General features: G+C 39.3%; 1 protein-coding gene across 4 annotated transcripts in view; it reads left to right on the forward strand.

Moving 5' to 3' along the window:
• The window catches only part of NLK (nemo like kinase), a 146717-nt gene extending 130015 nt beyond the window's left edge, over positions 1-16702 (forward strand). The window contains exons 9-12 of one of the 4 annotated variants that reach the window (XR_004972880.1): positions 4527-4725; positions 5605-5698; positions 8264-8390; positions 9511-10072. Coding sequence is in view for 2 of the 4 variants with exons in the window: in XM_036340672.1 (XP_036196565.1) it covers positions 4527-4725; positions 5605-5698; positions 8264-8318 (348 nt within the window). In the remaining 2 variants the exon portion in view is untranslated. Of the gene's footprint in view, positions 1-4526; positions 4726-5604; positions 5699-8263; positions 10073-16324 lie in introns of those variants that run through there. The other 3 variants (XR_004972881.1, XM_036340673.1, XM_036340672.1) reach the window with 3 other exon arrangements.
• The last annotated feature ends 788 nt before the right edge of the window (positions 16703-17490 follow it).

Consider the following 17490-nt stretch of genomic DNA (forward strand, 5'->3'; position numbering starts at 1 on the left):
AAGAGTACAAGAAAGTCACCAAATACAAAAAAACAGCAGGTATTTAAAGGGGGGGAATGCCCACAAAATTAACAGTTTCTACGTTTACATTAGTCTGTTTGTGATGAGAAAATAGCAGTTATCTCACATGAGGATCAAATCCACAAAGGCCAGAGCTATCTTGAGACATCAGCATAACAAAGATTAGGGATAAAAATGTTTTGTTAGAGTCCAGGTTTGTGAGAAACAGTCAAGGTTTTATTATTTGGGGACCAGAGCCAATCAGTGACCAAGTTATTTTTGTTACATCTCAGGGTGCATAGTGGATTTTTATTTGTTTGGTGTTTGTTTGTTAGTTTTCCTTTTGTTTGTTTACTTTATTACTTTGTGAGCTACTTAGTAATACGGAAGCAGGACAAAGTGGCCGATCTCAATTCCACAGTCCCTCCTTGTGGTCAAGTTCCTGCCATTAAGGACCATTCCAACCACATAACTTGCTCAGTGAGCTAGTGATTTAGTGTCATTAGTTTGGTATTTTGTTTTATTTGGCAAGTCTATCTATATAGCTAACAGGAGATGTTGAGTAATACATAAAGACCCTTTGTATGGTTAACAAAACTAGAGCCACATTAACTTCTAGCTTCAGAGGTAATTTCTGCTGCCCATAGAAGATTATAAAGGCCCGAGGTTAAAATTTCCTTTTATGTGTCAGAAATATCATGTGTTCTTTATTAGTTCTATTTAGATTAGGAACCAAAAACCATGTGATTCACCTGTACTAGGTTTTCCCTGCAGTACTTATATCTGTAAGGTATCCTCTTTCTCAGGGAGCCCATGTTTATTAAGGCTCCTGACCTGCCCGAACTCACAGACTTTACAACCTTAAGGCTGGAGGGTCGTAAGCTGTAGAGCAGATACCACACATATTATCCTGGGAGGCCTGTTAGACATCAGTTCTATGTGAAAGGTAGTCCTTATTCCTCAATAGTGGGATTGTCACACCTAAATAAATGAAACTTTTTTTTTATTGATTTCAGAAAGGAAGAGAGAGATCGAAGCATCAGTGATGAGAGAGAATCATTATCAGCTGCCTCCTGCAGAGCCCCGACTGGGGATCAAGCCTGCAATCTGAGCATGTGCCCTTGACTAGAATCGAACCTGGGACCCTTCAGTCCACAGGCCAACACTTTATCCACTGAGCCAAAAAAGCTAGGGCAGTAAATGAAACTTTTGATATCATATTTACAATTAATTATCTTTATAAGAGGGAGGTAAGATTTATCTGGTAAAGAGAACAGATTCTTATTGAACCTAAGTAAATAACTATACAGTCATTAAAAAAATAAAGGAATTTATTTGGCAAGTTAAGGATCACTGCATAATATTTAACCATTTTTTATCATTTCTTGTAGAACAAGTCCAACCAATAAATGTGTTGTTTTTTTTACAGAATTCTTATTTTTTTAAAAAAAATAGGTTCCCATTTTTTTTTTAATATGTTTTATTGATTTTTTACAGAGAGGAAGGGAGAGAGATAGAGAGCTAGAAACATCTATGAGAGAGAAACATTGATCAGCTGCCTCCTGCACATCTCCTACTGGGGATATGCCCGCAACCAAGGTACATGCCCTTGACCGGAATCGAACCTGGGACCCTTCAGTCCGCAGGCCGACGCTCTATCCACTGAGCCAAACCGGTTTCAGCCAGAATTCTTATTTTTAAATTGGCCTGATGCTTTATTAATTTATAATAGACATTAAAAGTAGATATCATTTTTAAAGAATGTTTTATTCTGTTTTTAACCTGTTGAATTTAGGTTTGGCCTTACATTAAAAAGAAAGAAATGAGGGTTTTTTAAATATCCATTAAAAATAGAACACTAACCATAATTAAATCAGTTTATTTAGCCTATTTAGTTGCAGTAATTAATTATTGTTACTATTGGGCTAAGCCAGTGGTTCTCAACCTTGGCTGCACATTAGAATCACCTGGGAATCTTTTTAAAATCCTGATTTCTGGGCCTCATCCTCCGGAAATTCTGTTTCTTTGTTACAAATGTTGTGGTCTCACCCCATAACAAAAAAGATTTTTAAAAGATTCCCAGGTGATTCTAATGTGCAGCCAAGGTTGAGAACCACTGGGCTAAGCAGTCTATTGCCATGTGTCTGCTCCTGGACTGAAACATTCCTGGAAATCCTGGCTCAGTTACCTGGTTCAGTCTCAGCAGTGGTGTCTGTGGGGATATCAGTTACACTCATGAATTCATACCATGAAAACAATGGTCAGAGTACCATCTGATAGCATCCTTTACTGAGGTCCTTGTGATATTTCTTAAGGAATGCTCCATTCCTGATCTTTAGTTTGTAGCAGGAGCCTTTAGGCAAATATAAGAAAAAAAGGAGCCGTGGTCAATGTTGCTCAGTTGGTTGGAGTTTTGTCGTATGTACCCAATGGTCTCAGGTTCCATTCCCAGTCAGGACACACTCCCAGGTTGTGAGTGCGATCCCCAGTTGAGGCATATACAGGAAGCAGTCGATCGATGGTTCTCTTCCTCTCCCTTCCTCTCTCTCTAAAATCAATAAAAACCTATAAAAAAAACAACAAAAAAAAAACAAAACAAAACACAAAGACCAATAGGGAAGCCAGACTCCAGCTACTGGTGGCAGCTCATAGGAACCCAATTTCTGACATCTGCCACCTGACAGAAGTGACTTAATGGTCAGATGGTAAAATTAAAACCCAGATTCAATCATAGTGGTCACCAGTGTGGACATAATCACTCGTTTCAATCAGAAACAGAAATAGACTTGGCCAACAACCAGATTTAGTGAGCAAACGCTGAAGAGCTCAATCCATATGTGAGACTGGCCAGAGACACGGGTTGAAGGGCCCTGTCTCGGGAAAGGTGTACTGTCGGCCAGCTAGTTTCTTTAGATTCGGACAGTAGATTTTCTTTTTTTAAATATGTTTTTATTGCTTTTAGAGAGGAAGGGAGAGAGAGAGAGAAACATCAGTGATGAGAGAGAATCATTAATTGGCTGCCTCCTGCACGCTTCACATTGGGGATTAAGCCTGAAACCCGGGCATGTGCCCTGACTGGGAATCAAACCAGCCATGTCCTTGTTCATAGGTTGATGCTCAACCACTGAGCCATGTCAGCCAGGCCTGACAGTGGACCTTTATCCCATGCAACCTCCAGGAATAGCTGGATTTATTTACAAAGAGAAAAAGTTTACTTGCTAAAAGTACCAGTGAATCAGTTCAGCTGGGTCACCAAGTACAAAACAACAGGAGCAAAGCCAAGGTTGTCACGTTTACATGTGTCTGCTCGTGGTGGAGAGACAGCAGCTTTCATTTGCGATGATCGTCTCCTGGAAGGGCATGGCATGCCTTTTAGCTTCAGCCCAGCAAAAAAACAGAGATTAAAATGTTTTGGGGGAATCTGGGTTTATGGGAAATAGTTAGCATTTCATTATCTGGGGAACCAGAACCAATCAGGATGATCTGGTGTTTTTTGTTTGTTTTTTATTGTTGTTTGGTTTAAGTGCAAAATGTGGTTTTTTTTGCGGGGGGGTGGGGGGGCGGTTAATCATGTTATGTGAAGTGCTTGATCATATTGCAAGTAGGGCAGAGTGTCAGTTTTTATTCTGTTCTCTGCTCCTGAGCCTGTCCTTAAATCCTTTAAAATTCACTTTCTCTCACACAGTAGTACTTGTATGTCCACTGAGCTCAAAGCAAGGACTTTTTTTTAAGGGAGAAATGAGTTTAAAAGTGTATGGTTTATCAACCTGAAACTAGTATATTACATATTCTGATCTGAAGTGTCAGGAAACAACAGGCTGCTGATATTCAGAGTGAGCTGGATATTAAAACATGGCATTCAGGCTGTTACCTGCTGCCTAACTCCAGCAGCTTCAGATATCCTATGTTGACTTGGCATTCTGAGAGAATTAAAGTTTCAAGCAGCTTTGTAAAATTGCCACTGTGATCACATCTCTTCTAGATGCTGAGACATGTTTAGAAAATATAACTGCTATTTAAAATGTAAACGTCTGCCCTAGCTGGTTTGGCTCAGTGGATCAAGCGTCCACCTGTGGACTGAAGGGTCCCATTTTCGATTCTGGTCAAGGGCACATGCCAGGGTTGCAGGCTCGGTCCCTAGTGTGGGGCGTGCAGGAGGCAGACAATCAGTGATTCTCTCTCATTATTGATTTTTCTCCCTCTCCCTTCCTCTCTGAAATCAATAAAATTGTATTTAAAAAAAATAAAAATAAAATGTAAATTCCCCTCCAAAGCATTACATATTTAAATGTCATGATATTTGTAACTGTGTACATTTATTTTGAGGTAGGAATTCTTTGGGATCTTAGCAGAAAGTCACTTCATACTCCCTCAACTGCTGCATTACCCACTCTGACTTCAGTTATCCCTCTTTACATAGGATGTACCATAAAGTATAAGCAGTTACTGTGCCTTGAGAAAGACCCTGTGTGGACAGTCATATTTATCTGTAGTGTTGATGTGCTGGTCTCTAAATTTGATTTCAGTCCAAAAGAATATCCGCTAAGGATGCCTTAGCCCACCCCTACCTAGATGAAGGGCGACTACGATATCACACGTGTATGTGTAAATGTTGCTTTTCCACCTCTACTGGAAGAGTTTATACCAGTGACTTTGAGCCTGTCACCAACCCCAAATTTGATGACACTTTTGAGAAGAACCTCAGTTCTGTTCGACAGGTTAAAGGTGAGTACCTTTTTTGGCCTTCGGCCTGGCAGGATCACTAGTAACGTTTTTCATTACATGGCCCAGAAGAGCTGAGATCTCATAGGTTTATTTTACAGGCTCGCGTACAACTCTATTCAAGTCATGTACCATGAATGCTGTGTATGTTATAAAAACGCCCAGTTAGTACTACATCCAGGAGAAGGACAGGCAGAGGAATATTTTGTTTTCAAAACTAACTTGATGAGTGTGACTCAATCTATTTAATATGTATTCATTGAGTGTAATTAATTGAATGGAACATATTAGATGTATAACATGCAAAGTTTTAAAAAAGATAAACATCCACTGAGGGATCATTCCATGGATGATGACAAAAGAAGGAAATTTCTGCTAGTCTACTCGTAAAATTTCCTGACACCACCTCCTTTTGGGATGGGGTGGGGGGTTATGATATCCAACATTCTGAATGATTTGAGTGTCTGCTATAGGGCATTTTAGAGGAGAGAGCAGTTCCCAAAGAAACCAGCCCAAAACTGTACCTAACCATCAAGATATTTTAAGTGATTTTCAATCAGATGGTAATTACCAGCAATTTAGAAGAGTTCACTCATATGCCAAACCCTGTGGTGTCAACTCTCAAATTTATAGACCATTTTACTCCTCCCACGGATGGGATTTTCGCCCTGAGTGAGGCGCTTTGGGGGGTTTTGCCTGTGTTTAGCAGCACCTGTCATTTGGTTTCAGGAAAGTTCTGCTAGAGTCTGCCTGACAGATGATGTGTGTCTGATTTAACTAAACCAGCAGGAAATGCTGTTCTGACGCTGGCTAGCGTTAGCTGAGAACCCGCCGCTCCCAGACCTGCAGATTGGCATGCCTGTGTGTTTGTTTTCTCCACAGAAATTATCCACCAGTTCATTCTGGAACAGCAGAAAGGAAACAGAGTGCCTCTCTGCATCAACCCTCAGTCCGCTGCTTTTAAGAGCTTTATTAGGTAACTATGTGAATGTCATTCTGACTTTCTTGTTAGTATTAGGAGGCCGTTGTGATTTTGTTATTCAGCATATTTCTGTTTTTATTTTAATTCAGTAACATAGATAAAAGGTCCAACAGAAAGTTTCTGTTACGAACTTTGGCTTTAGTCAAAAGCATATTAAAATGTTAGCATTAAGTTTTTACACTGATGCCAACTCACTGGTTGCTTTGGTAGTTTTTCCCCCAAATGACCATTGTGCTGCCTGGTCATGTACATGAGGATCTCCTGCAGCAACAGTGTGGTGGCCATTGTCCTGGAGTTAGGCATGGTCACCGGGCTCCCCGCTGCCATCCCAGCACCTTCGGAATAAGTGCAGCAAGAACATTTATTTTTATAGATGCACTGCGGGTGTGTCCAGTAGGCTTGTTGGTTCAAGAGCTAGAAACCTACGTTGGAACCTAGAAGCCTCATTCTCTTTGTCCTTGCCTTCTCAGTCTCTCTTTCCCTGACTGACTGTACCAATCAAGGCCCAGACATGAGAAAGAAACCACACCCCATAAAATTCAATAACTAAAAGCATTAACTAGGGAAAGAGTGAACACGGAAGAAATTAAGACCTTAGAGGAGGTCCCTTCACCCAAAGCTAATAAGATTTGGAGGTGATATGGCTGCCACAGAGACACACCCATGGGGGTAGTGAAGAAACTTTCCAAACGCGGGGGCAGAACTCATCCATCAAAGAGGCCTGTTGGGCTGCAGAGCCACTTGCTGGAGTGTTTGGTGGACCACAGCTGGGCCTTTCATATTAAAATAAAGAAGTAAAACAAAATAAAAAGGCACACCAGACCGGGAAGGGCAGCTGCTTCCTAATGCTATGGCCGTGCGGTGCCTCTCCAGCACCCTCTGTCGACAAAGGCTAGCATCAAGCAGGTGGCCGAGCAGAAATGTGAGAACGGCATCTGGCTCCCGTATCACAAAGGAGCACAAAGAAGGGGGGCGGTTTGGATCTGAGAGGCCACACTCTATCTCCTTTCTTCCCCGCCTGCCTTTCTCCCTCTTCTGTTCCCTCTTCTCTATGATTCTCTTTCCCTTCCCCTCATTTCTGTTTTAATTGGTCTTAACAAGGTATTGAAGTTGGTTTAATTTATTGAATCAAAGTCAAGATTTTTTTGTTTAGAATTATTCCATGTATATGTTGTTAGAAAGAAAGGATTAAGTTGCATTTTTACTTCTCTGTTGTTTAAAATTACCTTGTTTTAGTTTTTCCCCCCTAACAGTCAGTGACCCAGTACCTTTCCAGGTGCAAGTTATTCATTATTCTGGGCCCCAGAGAAGATTATGTTTATAATCTGGTTGGCAACATTAGACAGACATATGAAATAACTGATAAAACAAATCAATGGATAACAAATGCTAAATGATTATCCATTACTACTCAGTTAATACTTGATAAAGAAAGCTTATGAGGCTCATTCAAAGTAGGTCCCCACTTCGATGGATGTGTCTCTCTCACTTACATGTTTCTCTCTCTGTTTCTCCCCCTCCCTCTCACTCCCTTTAAAAATCAATGGGGAAAAATATCCTCAGGTGAGGATTAACAACAGCAACAAAAAAAGCCCTACCCTGTTGCTAAGCGGTTAGAGTGTCGGCCCATGGACTGAAGGGTCACGGGTTTGATTCTGGTCAAGGGCATGTGCCTCAGTTGCAGGCTCCATCCAGGTCAGGGTGTGTCCCAGAGGCAACCAATCAATGTGTCTCTCTCACATTGATGTTTCTCTCTCTGTTTCTTCCCCTCCCTTCCACTCTCCAAAAATCAGTGTTAATACTCGGGTGAGGATTAACAACAATAAAAAACAGGTTCCCACTTAAAGTCACTGTATTTTGGGAGGTTACTTTCAGATGGATAATTCTGCATCGTTTAAGGTTATTTTTCTAATTGATTATAAGCATTACTATTTATAATACCATTTACTTTATATTATGAAGTAGGCACTATGGAAAGCACTTTACATACATTATCTCATTTATTCATCACAATAGCATTCCCTGCCCTAGCTGGTTTGGCTCAGTGGATAGAGCTTCGGCCCACAGACTGAAGGGTCCTGGGTTTGATTCTAGTCAAGGTGTGTACCTTGGTTGCAGGCTCAATCCCCGGCTGTGGTCGGGGTGAATGCAGGAAGCAACCAATTGATGTGTCTCTCACGTTAATGTTTCTCTCTGTGTGTCTCTTCCCCCTCCCTTCATCTAAATGATCCTCGGGTGAGGATTAACAATAAAAAAAACAAAAGCATTATCCCTCTCCAAGAGGAAAGATGAAGGAATCTGCTCTGTGTCACACAACTAGTAAATGACATTGTTTCCAAGGCTGTGTATTAGCCACTGTACCATATTGCCTCACTAAACATAGATCCTTAAGCAAACAATTTGGAACAGATGCAATTTACAGAAGTTAACAGAAACCAATCAAAATCCATAACTGGACTTTACAGGTTTTTTTTTTAAAGGCAGAGAAGAAAAGAGGCAACAGCGAATTGCCCTTTGTGGTGTTACAAGTGTTTTCACCATGTCTCCTTTTTTTTCTAGTTCCACTGTTGCCCAGCCATCTGAGATGCCCCCATCTCCTCTGGTGTGGGAGTGACGGTGGAAGATAATGTACTACTGAAGATGTAATGTAGCTTTCCACTGGAGTCTGGGATTTGCAATTCTGGAGGTTAATCATGCTTGTACTGTAATTTTACTAATGAAGTTTTAAATTAACAACCACTACTTGTATGATATGAATAATATTTAGAAATGTTACTAGACTTTTAATCTTGTAAAGTGGTTGTGCTTTTAGAAGAAAAATATTTTACCCAGAGTTGCACATGTTTTATGAATTTAGTGCAGCTGTTATGGCTCACCTCAGAACAAATGAGAATTGAACCAAATTTGGAAGTTTGGGGTTTTGCGTTTTTGTTTTGTTTTGTTTTTCTTTTTTTAAAATGAAGTGGGATTGTTCACACACACACACACACACACACACACAGGACAGTCATACATTTTGATATTTGAGCCATTCCTGAAAATTAAGGGTTTTCTAAAATGAAAGAATCTAGAAACCTTGCCTGTGACCAATCATGGAGCCACGTGAGCTGATCGTGGCCGCACCTGGGGGGAGGGGGGTGGGGCATGCCACCTAATGATCAAGCCCTATAATTAGCTTCTCATTAGAGCCGTGACGGTGATGTGTGCTGTCTAAAATCCAATGTTGTGGGTAGAAAGAATGAGTTTGTGACTAGGAGAGACTAAACTTCTGTTTTCCTTACCCAGTATAAATATATATATATATATTTAATCTATTTTTATTAGAAGTTTTTCTGCTCTTTCTTACATAAAAGAACCCCCAAGCATGCATCTTTCATGTGTGTAAATAATTCATTTCTGGGCTAATTTCAAAAGAATTCCAACATTGCTGTATAGAGAGAGAACTAGCTTGCACATTTTAGGTCTGTGAAATTTTGTGAGACTTTTCCTGCACTGGACAATAAAAACAGATAAAAATAAAAGACAAAAACAAATTTTAAAGAAATTTAAAGCCACAAAAAAAAAAAGGCACATAGGGAATTATGTCAAATGTGTTTGTGTCCTTAGGCAAAGCTGTGGGAGTCTTGAAATGTCACAGTAGTAAATAACTTATTACTTTTTGACAAATTCTTTTTTCTGTTGGAACACTGAATTCTTCTGTGCATATGTATATATGAATACAAATTGAAGGCCTCTACCTCCTGGAGTTATACAACTTGGCTTGTTTACCTCCACATGCTGATGATGACTATTTTTTTTTTTTTAAGTTCAATGTGGAGACTTGAAACTTGAATGTCCCTTCCAACTTTTATATTAAAAATAAAAAGAGAAGAAAACTGAAGATCGTTTTTCACCTGTACAAGAAATATTAATGGATCGTCTTAAAATTGGTCTAGGAAAAACCTTGGTGTGTGTTATGGACAATTAACTGTTAAAGTTATTGTAAGTTATCTGTATTTAGCAGAGTATTTTCATCTTGAGTGATCTGAGCTGAATTTGAAGACTATTAATAAGTTATGTTTGGAAGTTTTAACTTCAATGAAGTAATTATTTGCTGTGAAAGAAACAAACATTGAATTACTAAACAAAGATGGTGCAATATCTTTGTTTGTTTTTTTTTATGAGGCTCCTGAGAATCAACCCAACTGAAGCATTTCAATTCACTTGAATGAGAAACGTGTTTAGTATCAAAAGAGCCCAAGAAGACACTGGTGTGAAAGGTACAATCTCAGAGGTTGGTCAATTACCGTGGCACACTTATTGGTCACTTTGTACAATGTAGATTTGAAGTACAGTGGTGAAAACATTAAATGTGACATTTGAAAAAAATGTGTCATCTGTTTATTTCAGTTCCTCTTTTTTGTTTTCTCTTCAATACCACTTACTTATTGAATTTGCAAAGTTTGAGACACTTCCTACTTACATTTCCACTTAGATCTTTGAGGAAATTAGATGTGCTTTTAAAAACCTTCCCAGAAGCATTAGCTTGCCAAAACCATATTGAAAATTCAACCAATATCAAAGACATTGTGATTTAAATATATACAACTTGAGCTTGGCCGGTGTGGCTCAGGGTTTGAGCGTCAACCTTGTACAATGACTCATTCCAAAGCATTATGAATTGCATGTATAATACTTTGAGGTCACGGTTCGATACCCGATCAGGGCACATGCCCAGGTTATGGGCTCGATCCCCAGTGTGGGGTGTGCAGGAGGCAGCCAATCAATTATTCTCTCTCATCATTGATATTTCTATCTATCCCACTCTGATCCCCTCTGAAATCAATAAAAGTATACTTTAAGAATAAATAAATATACAACTTGAAAATCTTTCCACACCTTTAGAGTATAATCCAGTGGATTTTAAACTTTTTTTTCTAAACAAGGAACCCTATTTTCTTTCTTTTTTTTTTTCCTTTTTTTAAATATATTTTATTGATTTTTTACAGAGAGGAAGGGAGAGAAAAAGAGAGTTAGAAACATCGATGAGAGAGAAACATCGATCAGCCGCCTCCTGTACATCTCCTACTGGGGATGTGCCTGCAACCCAGGTACATGCCCTTGACTGGAATCGAACCTAGGACCTTTCAGTCCACAGGCCGACGCTCTATCCACTGAGCCAAACCGGTTTCGGCAAGGAACCCTATTTTCATGTGAAACCAAACTCCAGTATCTATATATATAAAAGCCTAATATGCAAATTGTCCCCTTGGGAGTTAAATCACTCACCATCACATGCACTGACCACCAAGGGGCGGCGCAGAGGGAAGGGAGGCCCCAGTCAGCAGCCGGAAGGCCCCGATCGGCCCTGATCACTGGCCAGGCCTAGGGGATCTTTACCCGTGCACAAATTTTGTGCACCAGGCCTCTAGTATTACATAAAAGGGGAGCGCTCAGAATGAAGGGGACTGCTGAGGGAATTTGATTTCCTCCCTTTTGCTTCCTGCTTCCTGCTCCTGGCAGCCCAAAGATACTTCCAGCTTAGGAAGAGGTCCCACCTGGGTGGTGGTGTAATTAAAACCTGACACCAGACCGCCTAACTTGAGAATACTTTCCTGCGGCTAGATGAAGCAGCATCACTTGTAGGTTTGTAGTTAGCAAGTACTTCTGTCTTTTCTTGGTTTAGCAAAATGAATGGATTTTTTTTTCTGACATAAAATGAGTCAATTGTTCTAACTCATCTAAATACAAGTACACGTTTTTATTCATTCAACAAACTTATGAATACCTACTAAGTGCTTCCAGAAAACTAGTTTTCATCACTTACAAGAAAGCATTATGAATTGCATGTATAACACTTTGAAACTAAAGTTATTCAGAGATAAAAGAGAAGATACACTGACCTGTTTCCACTGGAACCTGCTCAACTAACCAAAGAATCTGTGCCTTATTTAATTAAAATTGTTGATAACTGCAAAAATGTGGAATTTCTACAGCCAGTGGAGTCAGTGTGGACAGATAAATTAGGGCTCTACCAGCTGCACTTTCTGTGCAGTTTAATAATCCAGAAGATGAAGATAATCTCTTGTGATGGCTCATAAAGTTTAGAATTTTCATTTTGTTTTCCCTATGATATCTCATTTAAATATTTTATATTAAAATAAAAATCAAGGAATAAAATGCAAGGCCCTGGCCAAGTAGCTTAGTAAGCGTCATCTCAGTACACCATGGTTTCAAGTTCAATCCCTAATCAGGACACATACAAGAATCAACCAAAGAATGTATAAATGAGACAACAAATTGATGTTTCTCTCCCCCCACACCCTGAAATCAGTAAATTTAAAAAAAAAAAATAGAACCCTGGCTGGGTGGTTCAGTTGGTTGGAGCATCTTCTTGTTCACCAAAAGGTTTTGGGTTCAGTCTCTGGTCAGGGTGTGTACAGGAGGCAACCCATTGGTATTTCTCTCTCTCTCTCTCTCTCTCTCTCTCTGAAATTTGAATGAATTTTTAAGGTAGCTGCTGGGGGGCTGTTTCCTACTGTGCTCTAGTAACATCCAGACATCATGTTAGTAGATGGATACTTTTAGAGTCTTCTCTGCAGTATTTGACTCTCTACCTTTCTTTTTTATTTCTTTAATCCTCAGCTGAGGATATTTTTTACATTGACTTTTAGAGAGAGTGGAAGAGGGAGGGAGGGGGGGAGAGAGAGAGAAACAGCGATTGGATGCCTCCCGCAAGTGCCCCAACTGGGGCCTGGGATGAAACCTGCAACCCAGGTACATGCTCTTGACCTGGAAAAGAACCCAAAAACCCTTGGGTGCACAGGCGACGCTCTAACCATTAAGCACACTGGCCAGGGCTCCACCTCCTTTCTTAAGCAGTCTTGGCTTCTGTAACACACTGTTTTTCTCCTCTTGGGGGCCACAACGCTCCCTTACAGGCTTCTTCTGCTTAATCGTCACATGTCTTCCCTGGGCTAGGATCAACCCTGGGTTCTCTTCCTACTCCAAAGCCAAGGGTTCTTGACTTTGCTACTCGGTAGAATCACCTGGAGAAGTTTCAGAAATCCAGTGCCTGGCTGCACCCCAAACCAAATTAGGTCAGACTCGAGGCAGGGTCAGGCATCAGTCTGTGTTAGTTTTGTTTTGTTTTGTGCAGCCAGGCTTGAGAGCCACTTCGTCCCCATCCCCATTCCTCATGGTGTCCTTTTCCGCCTCCCGTCAATCATCATCCTGCTTCACAAAAGGACATGCTTCTCACACATCTTACCTGTTACTGTTGTGCAACGTCCCTGCCTGCAAAACCTTTCTGGTTGCCAAGTAAACGGACAATTGGAAATGGTTTTTGTTTATGAAGACCTCACCTCTTTAATCTCAGTAGTGTCAAATAATGCATTGATCCTGAGAGAGAACCCTTTGAACGTAAAGCAAGGAGCATTAGGAGGATATATTGAGACTGGCAGTATTTTATTTCACTCAGGAAACAAATTCATGGCACAGCTCTGACTGTATTAAGATTCAAAAGATGTGTGTGGGGTTTTTTCTTTAATGGAAACGTGTAAGAATGAAGACTTTTCAACAGGAGATAAATCAGTTTGACTGCTTGATTTGCCAATGAAGATTTTTCTGATTAGTTTATATGGTCATTTTTCCATAATTAGAATTAGGTGGAATCTGCAGCTACAAAGTTCTGATAAAAGCATGTTTAAAGGGAAATATTTAAAAATTATCAAAAAGTTATTGGCGAAAATGAGAAATTGGAACCTTTGTGCATTGCTAATAGCATGTAAAATGGTGCTGCCGCTGTGGAAAAGTAGGGTGGTTCCTCAAAAAAATTAGAATTACCCTTTGACCCAGTAATTTCATTTCCAGATCTATACATAAAAGAATTGAAAGCAAGGACTCAAAACAGATATTTGTGCACCAATGTTCATAGCAGCATTATTCACAGTAACCAAAAGATGGAAACAACCCAAATATCCATTGATGGGTGAATAGATAAACAAAATGTATATACATACAATGGATTGTTTTTCTGGCTCAAAAAGGAAGGAAATGCTGGTAAATGATACATGGATAAAATTTAAAATAAGGCAGACACAAAAAGCAAATCTTATATGATTCTACTTATATGAAGTACCTAAAATAGCCAAATTCATAGATAGACAGTAATGAATAGTATAATAGTGGTTTCCAGGGGTGGGGAGTGGAGTGGAGTGTTTGTAAGTACAGAATTTCAGTTGGGAAAGATGAAAATTTTTTGGAGATGGATGGTGGTAATGGGGCCCAACAATGTAAATGTACTTAATGCCCCTAAACCAGCCGTGGGCAAACTACGGCCCGATGCGGCCAGTTTGAAATGAATAAAACTATTGAAAAAAAAGACCGTACCCTTTTATATAATGATGTTTACTTTGAATTTATATTAGTTCACACAAACACTCCATCCATGCTTTTGTTCCGGCCCTCCGGTACAGTTTAAGAACCCATGTGGCCCTCGAGTCAAAAAGTTTGCCCACCCCTGCCCTAAACTATACACTTAAAATGGTATAAATTTATATATATTTTACCACAATTTAAATATATAAAACTGTACTGTCCCAGAACTGGAAAGATGTATCAATACGTAATTTATGTTCAGTCTCCCTTTTCTAAGTAGTAAAAACATTTAAGGACATAAAATGAATTGATTGTAAATATAAGGGTTTATTTCTGGACTCTTTTCCACTGATCTATGCCACTTATTACACTGTCTTGATTACTGTAGTTTTGCAGTAAGTTTTGAAATCAGGAAATGTAAGTACTCCCAACTTTGTTCTTTTTCAAGGTTATTTTAGCTCTTCTTAGTGCCTTGCATTTCCACATGAATTTTAGAGACTTTCCGCAAAAAGGCCAGCTGAGATTTTGATAGGAACTGCATTGACTCTGTAGATAAATTTGGGGAATATTGCCATTTTAACAATATTAAATCTTTTGATCTGTGAACATGGGATGTCTCCATTTATTTATCTCTTCTTTCATTTAATGTTTTGTAGTTTTCAGGTACAAGTCTTGCACTTTCTTTCTTAAATGTATTCCCAAGTAATTATTTTTTATGGAATTGTTTTCTTAATTTCAGTTTCAGATTGTTCATTGCTAATATATAAAAATACAATCAATTTTTGCATATTGATATTTATTCCACAACCTGACTGAACTCTTTGATTAGTTCTAATAGTTTTTTAATATATTCCCCTTAGGATTTTGTAATAAAGTTTAACATCCTCTGGAAAACATTGTCATCTAAAAATTATATATAAAGCTTGTCTGTTTTTTTTCCTGAGGGTAAAAGGAATAATGAAAATTTTCCAGTTTCATTAAAAAACAAAAACATTAATGATGGCATTTTTGAAGAAAATCATATTTTGTTTATTGAGGACAGTTAAGCTTGGCCAAAAACTCTTTATTGTAAAAGACATCAAACCTGTTGAAAAGTAGAAAGAAATAGTATAATGAAAATCCTTATACTCTTCCCCAGAAAGAAATATAATGAAAATCCTTATACTCTTCCCCAGAAAGAAATAGTATAATGAAAATCCATATACTCTTCCCCTAGATTCACCATTAAAACATTTGCCAAATTGCTTTGTCTATATATAAATATGTATATATGTATATATATTTATGTGTATAAATGTATACTTTTTAATTTTTGCTGAAACATTATGAAACTTTAACCCCAAAGTATCTGCTAAAAACAAGGACATTATCCTACATATCTACAGCCCCATTATCATATCTAAGAAATTTAACAATGGCTATGTTACCTAATATACAGGACATACTCAAATTTCTCCAGTTGACAAAATTACATTTATAGCTGTTTATTTTCAATTCAGGATATAGCCATAATTGTGTCTTGCATTTGGTTATCATGCCTTAGTAGCATCCTTTAATGTAGGAGTATCTGCATTTTTTTTTTTTTTTTTTTTTTTTTTACTCCTCACTCGAAGATATGTTGCGTTAGAGAGAGGAAGGGAAAGAGAGAAACATAGGTGTCAGGGAGATACATCGATCAGTTGTCTCCTGTAAGTGCCCCAAATGGGGATCAAACCTGCAACGTGGATATGTGCCCTGACCCAGAATCAAACCCATAACCTTTTGGTGCATGGGACAGTGCTCCAACCAACTGAGCCACCGGCCAGGGCTGCCTTTTCATTCATGGCATTTGGCACTTTTGAACGTGCAAGGCCAACTGTCATGTAGGATGTCCTACGACAATTTGGATTTTTCTGATTGTTTCCTCGTGGTTAGATTCAGGTTGAAAAGACTGTGACAGAGGTGATATGGTTACTTCACGGCCCATCAGATCAGGGGTGTAAATGTTTGTCCCACTTTTGGTCATACTGAGTTTGGTCATCTGATCAAGGCTGTGATTGCCAGATCTTTCCATTGTAAAGGTGCCTCTTTTTTTTGTTATTAATACGTAATCTATGGAGAGATATTTTGAGACCACCTCTTACTCCTCAACAAACTTTTATCCAGTGCCATCCATTGATGATCTTTGCCCCAATTATTTATTACATTAGTGGTTGGAAAATAGTGATTTCCTAATTCTATCATTCCTTCTACACTCAGCATTTTCTCTTCCGCCCTAAACAGATTCACCCATATTGAAGGAGTCATCAAACTTTTTTGAGTATGTGAACATACCTTCCATGAAGGTTCTGAAACTGCCCCTAGAGGAATCTATGGGAAAGCCTCATGGACCACTGAACTCTTCCCTGGCACAAGGCTAGACTACATTCCCAGACCCCCCAGTGGTAAGATGTGGGCACATGTCTAACTTTTGTCTCCTTTGGAATGTGTTTGGAAGGGATGTGTGCGGTAGGATGTTGAATGCACTCCCTCTGTGCTTTCTTTTCACTTACTAATTAAACTCTTGGCCTTGACCATGAAGATGACAATGCCGTAAAGCAGGGGCCAGTAAACTACAACCACCAGCGGTCAAATCAAACCTGATGCCTGTTTTTTAAATAAAGTTTTATTGCAACATGGCCATGTTCACTCATGTACATATTGCCTATAGCTGCTTTCACACAACAAATAGCATTGAGTAGTTGGGACAAAGATTGGCCCACAAAGCCTCAAATACTTATTGTCTGGCCATTTATAGTAAAGGTTTGCCAACCCCTGCTCTAGTATACAGTAGGTACTCCTTAAGTGAGTGAGAGCTGTTAACTCTTCCATTAAGCGGGTCCCTTCACTTCCACCACCAAATGTATTTGAGGCACATCTATCGTGAAAAAAAGTGTGACCTTATTATCTCCAGTTCTTTCCCTTTTTAGCTGCTAAGCTGGAAACACATGATCCTAGTATACAAATTCCAATATCTCCCTTCCATGCCCCTCCCTACCAGTCCACCTGGCACGTTGGGGCCAGATGACTATTCCTAAAACACTATTGTAATCCCAAATGGCCTTGCTCAAGAACTCCCGCTGTCTCCCTACTGCCCTGATATCAAATCACCTCTTAGCTTTCCAGACCCAGTAACTAGACCCCTCCTCCCCACTCCTCCCAGACAACCAGGGTTGGAACTAGGGGGAGGTGACTGATACTTCGGTGGACATCAAAATAACTCAGTAATCAGGATAAATACATTTTTAAAAATATATTTTTATTGATTTCAGAGAGGAAGGGAGAGAGATGGAAACATCAATGATGAGAGAATCAATCTTTCCAGGATTAACCCCCACCTGCTCTGTTCCTCCACCCAAGTTCACAGGTTCTCTGACATGAAAAAGGGGTAATAACTCAAGACAGCTGGG

Source organism: Myotis myotis, unplaced genomic scaffold (assembly GCF_014108235.1).
Source record: "Myotis myotis isolate mMyoMyo1 unplaced genomic scaffold, mMyoMyo1.p scaffold_m19_p_17, whole genome shotgun sequence".
Lineage (NCBI taxonomy): Eukaryota > Metazoa > Chordata > Mammalia > Chiroptera > Vespertilionidae > Myotis > Myotis myotis.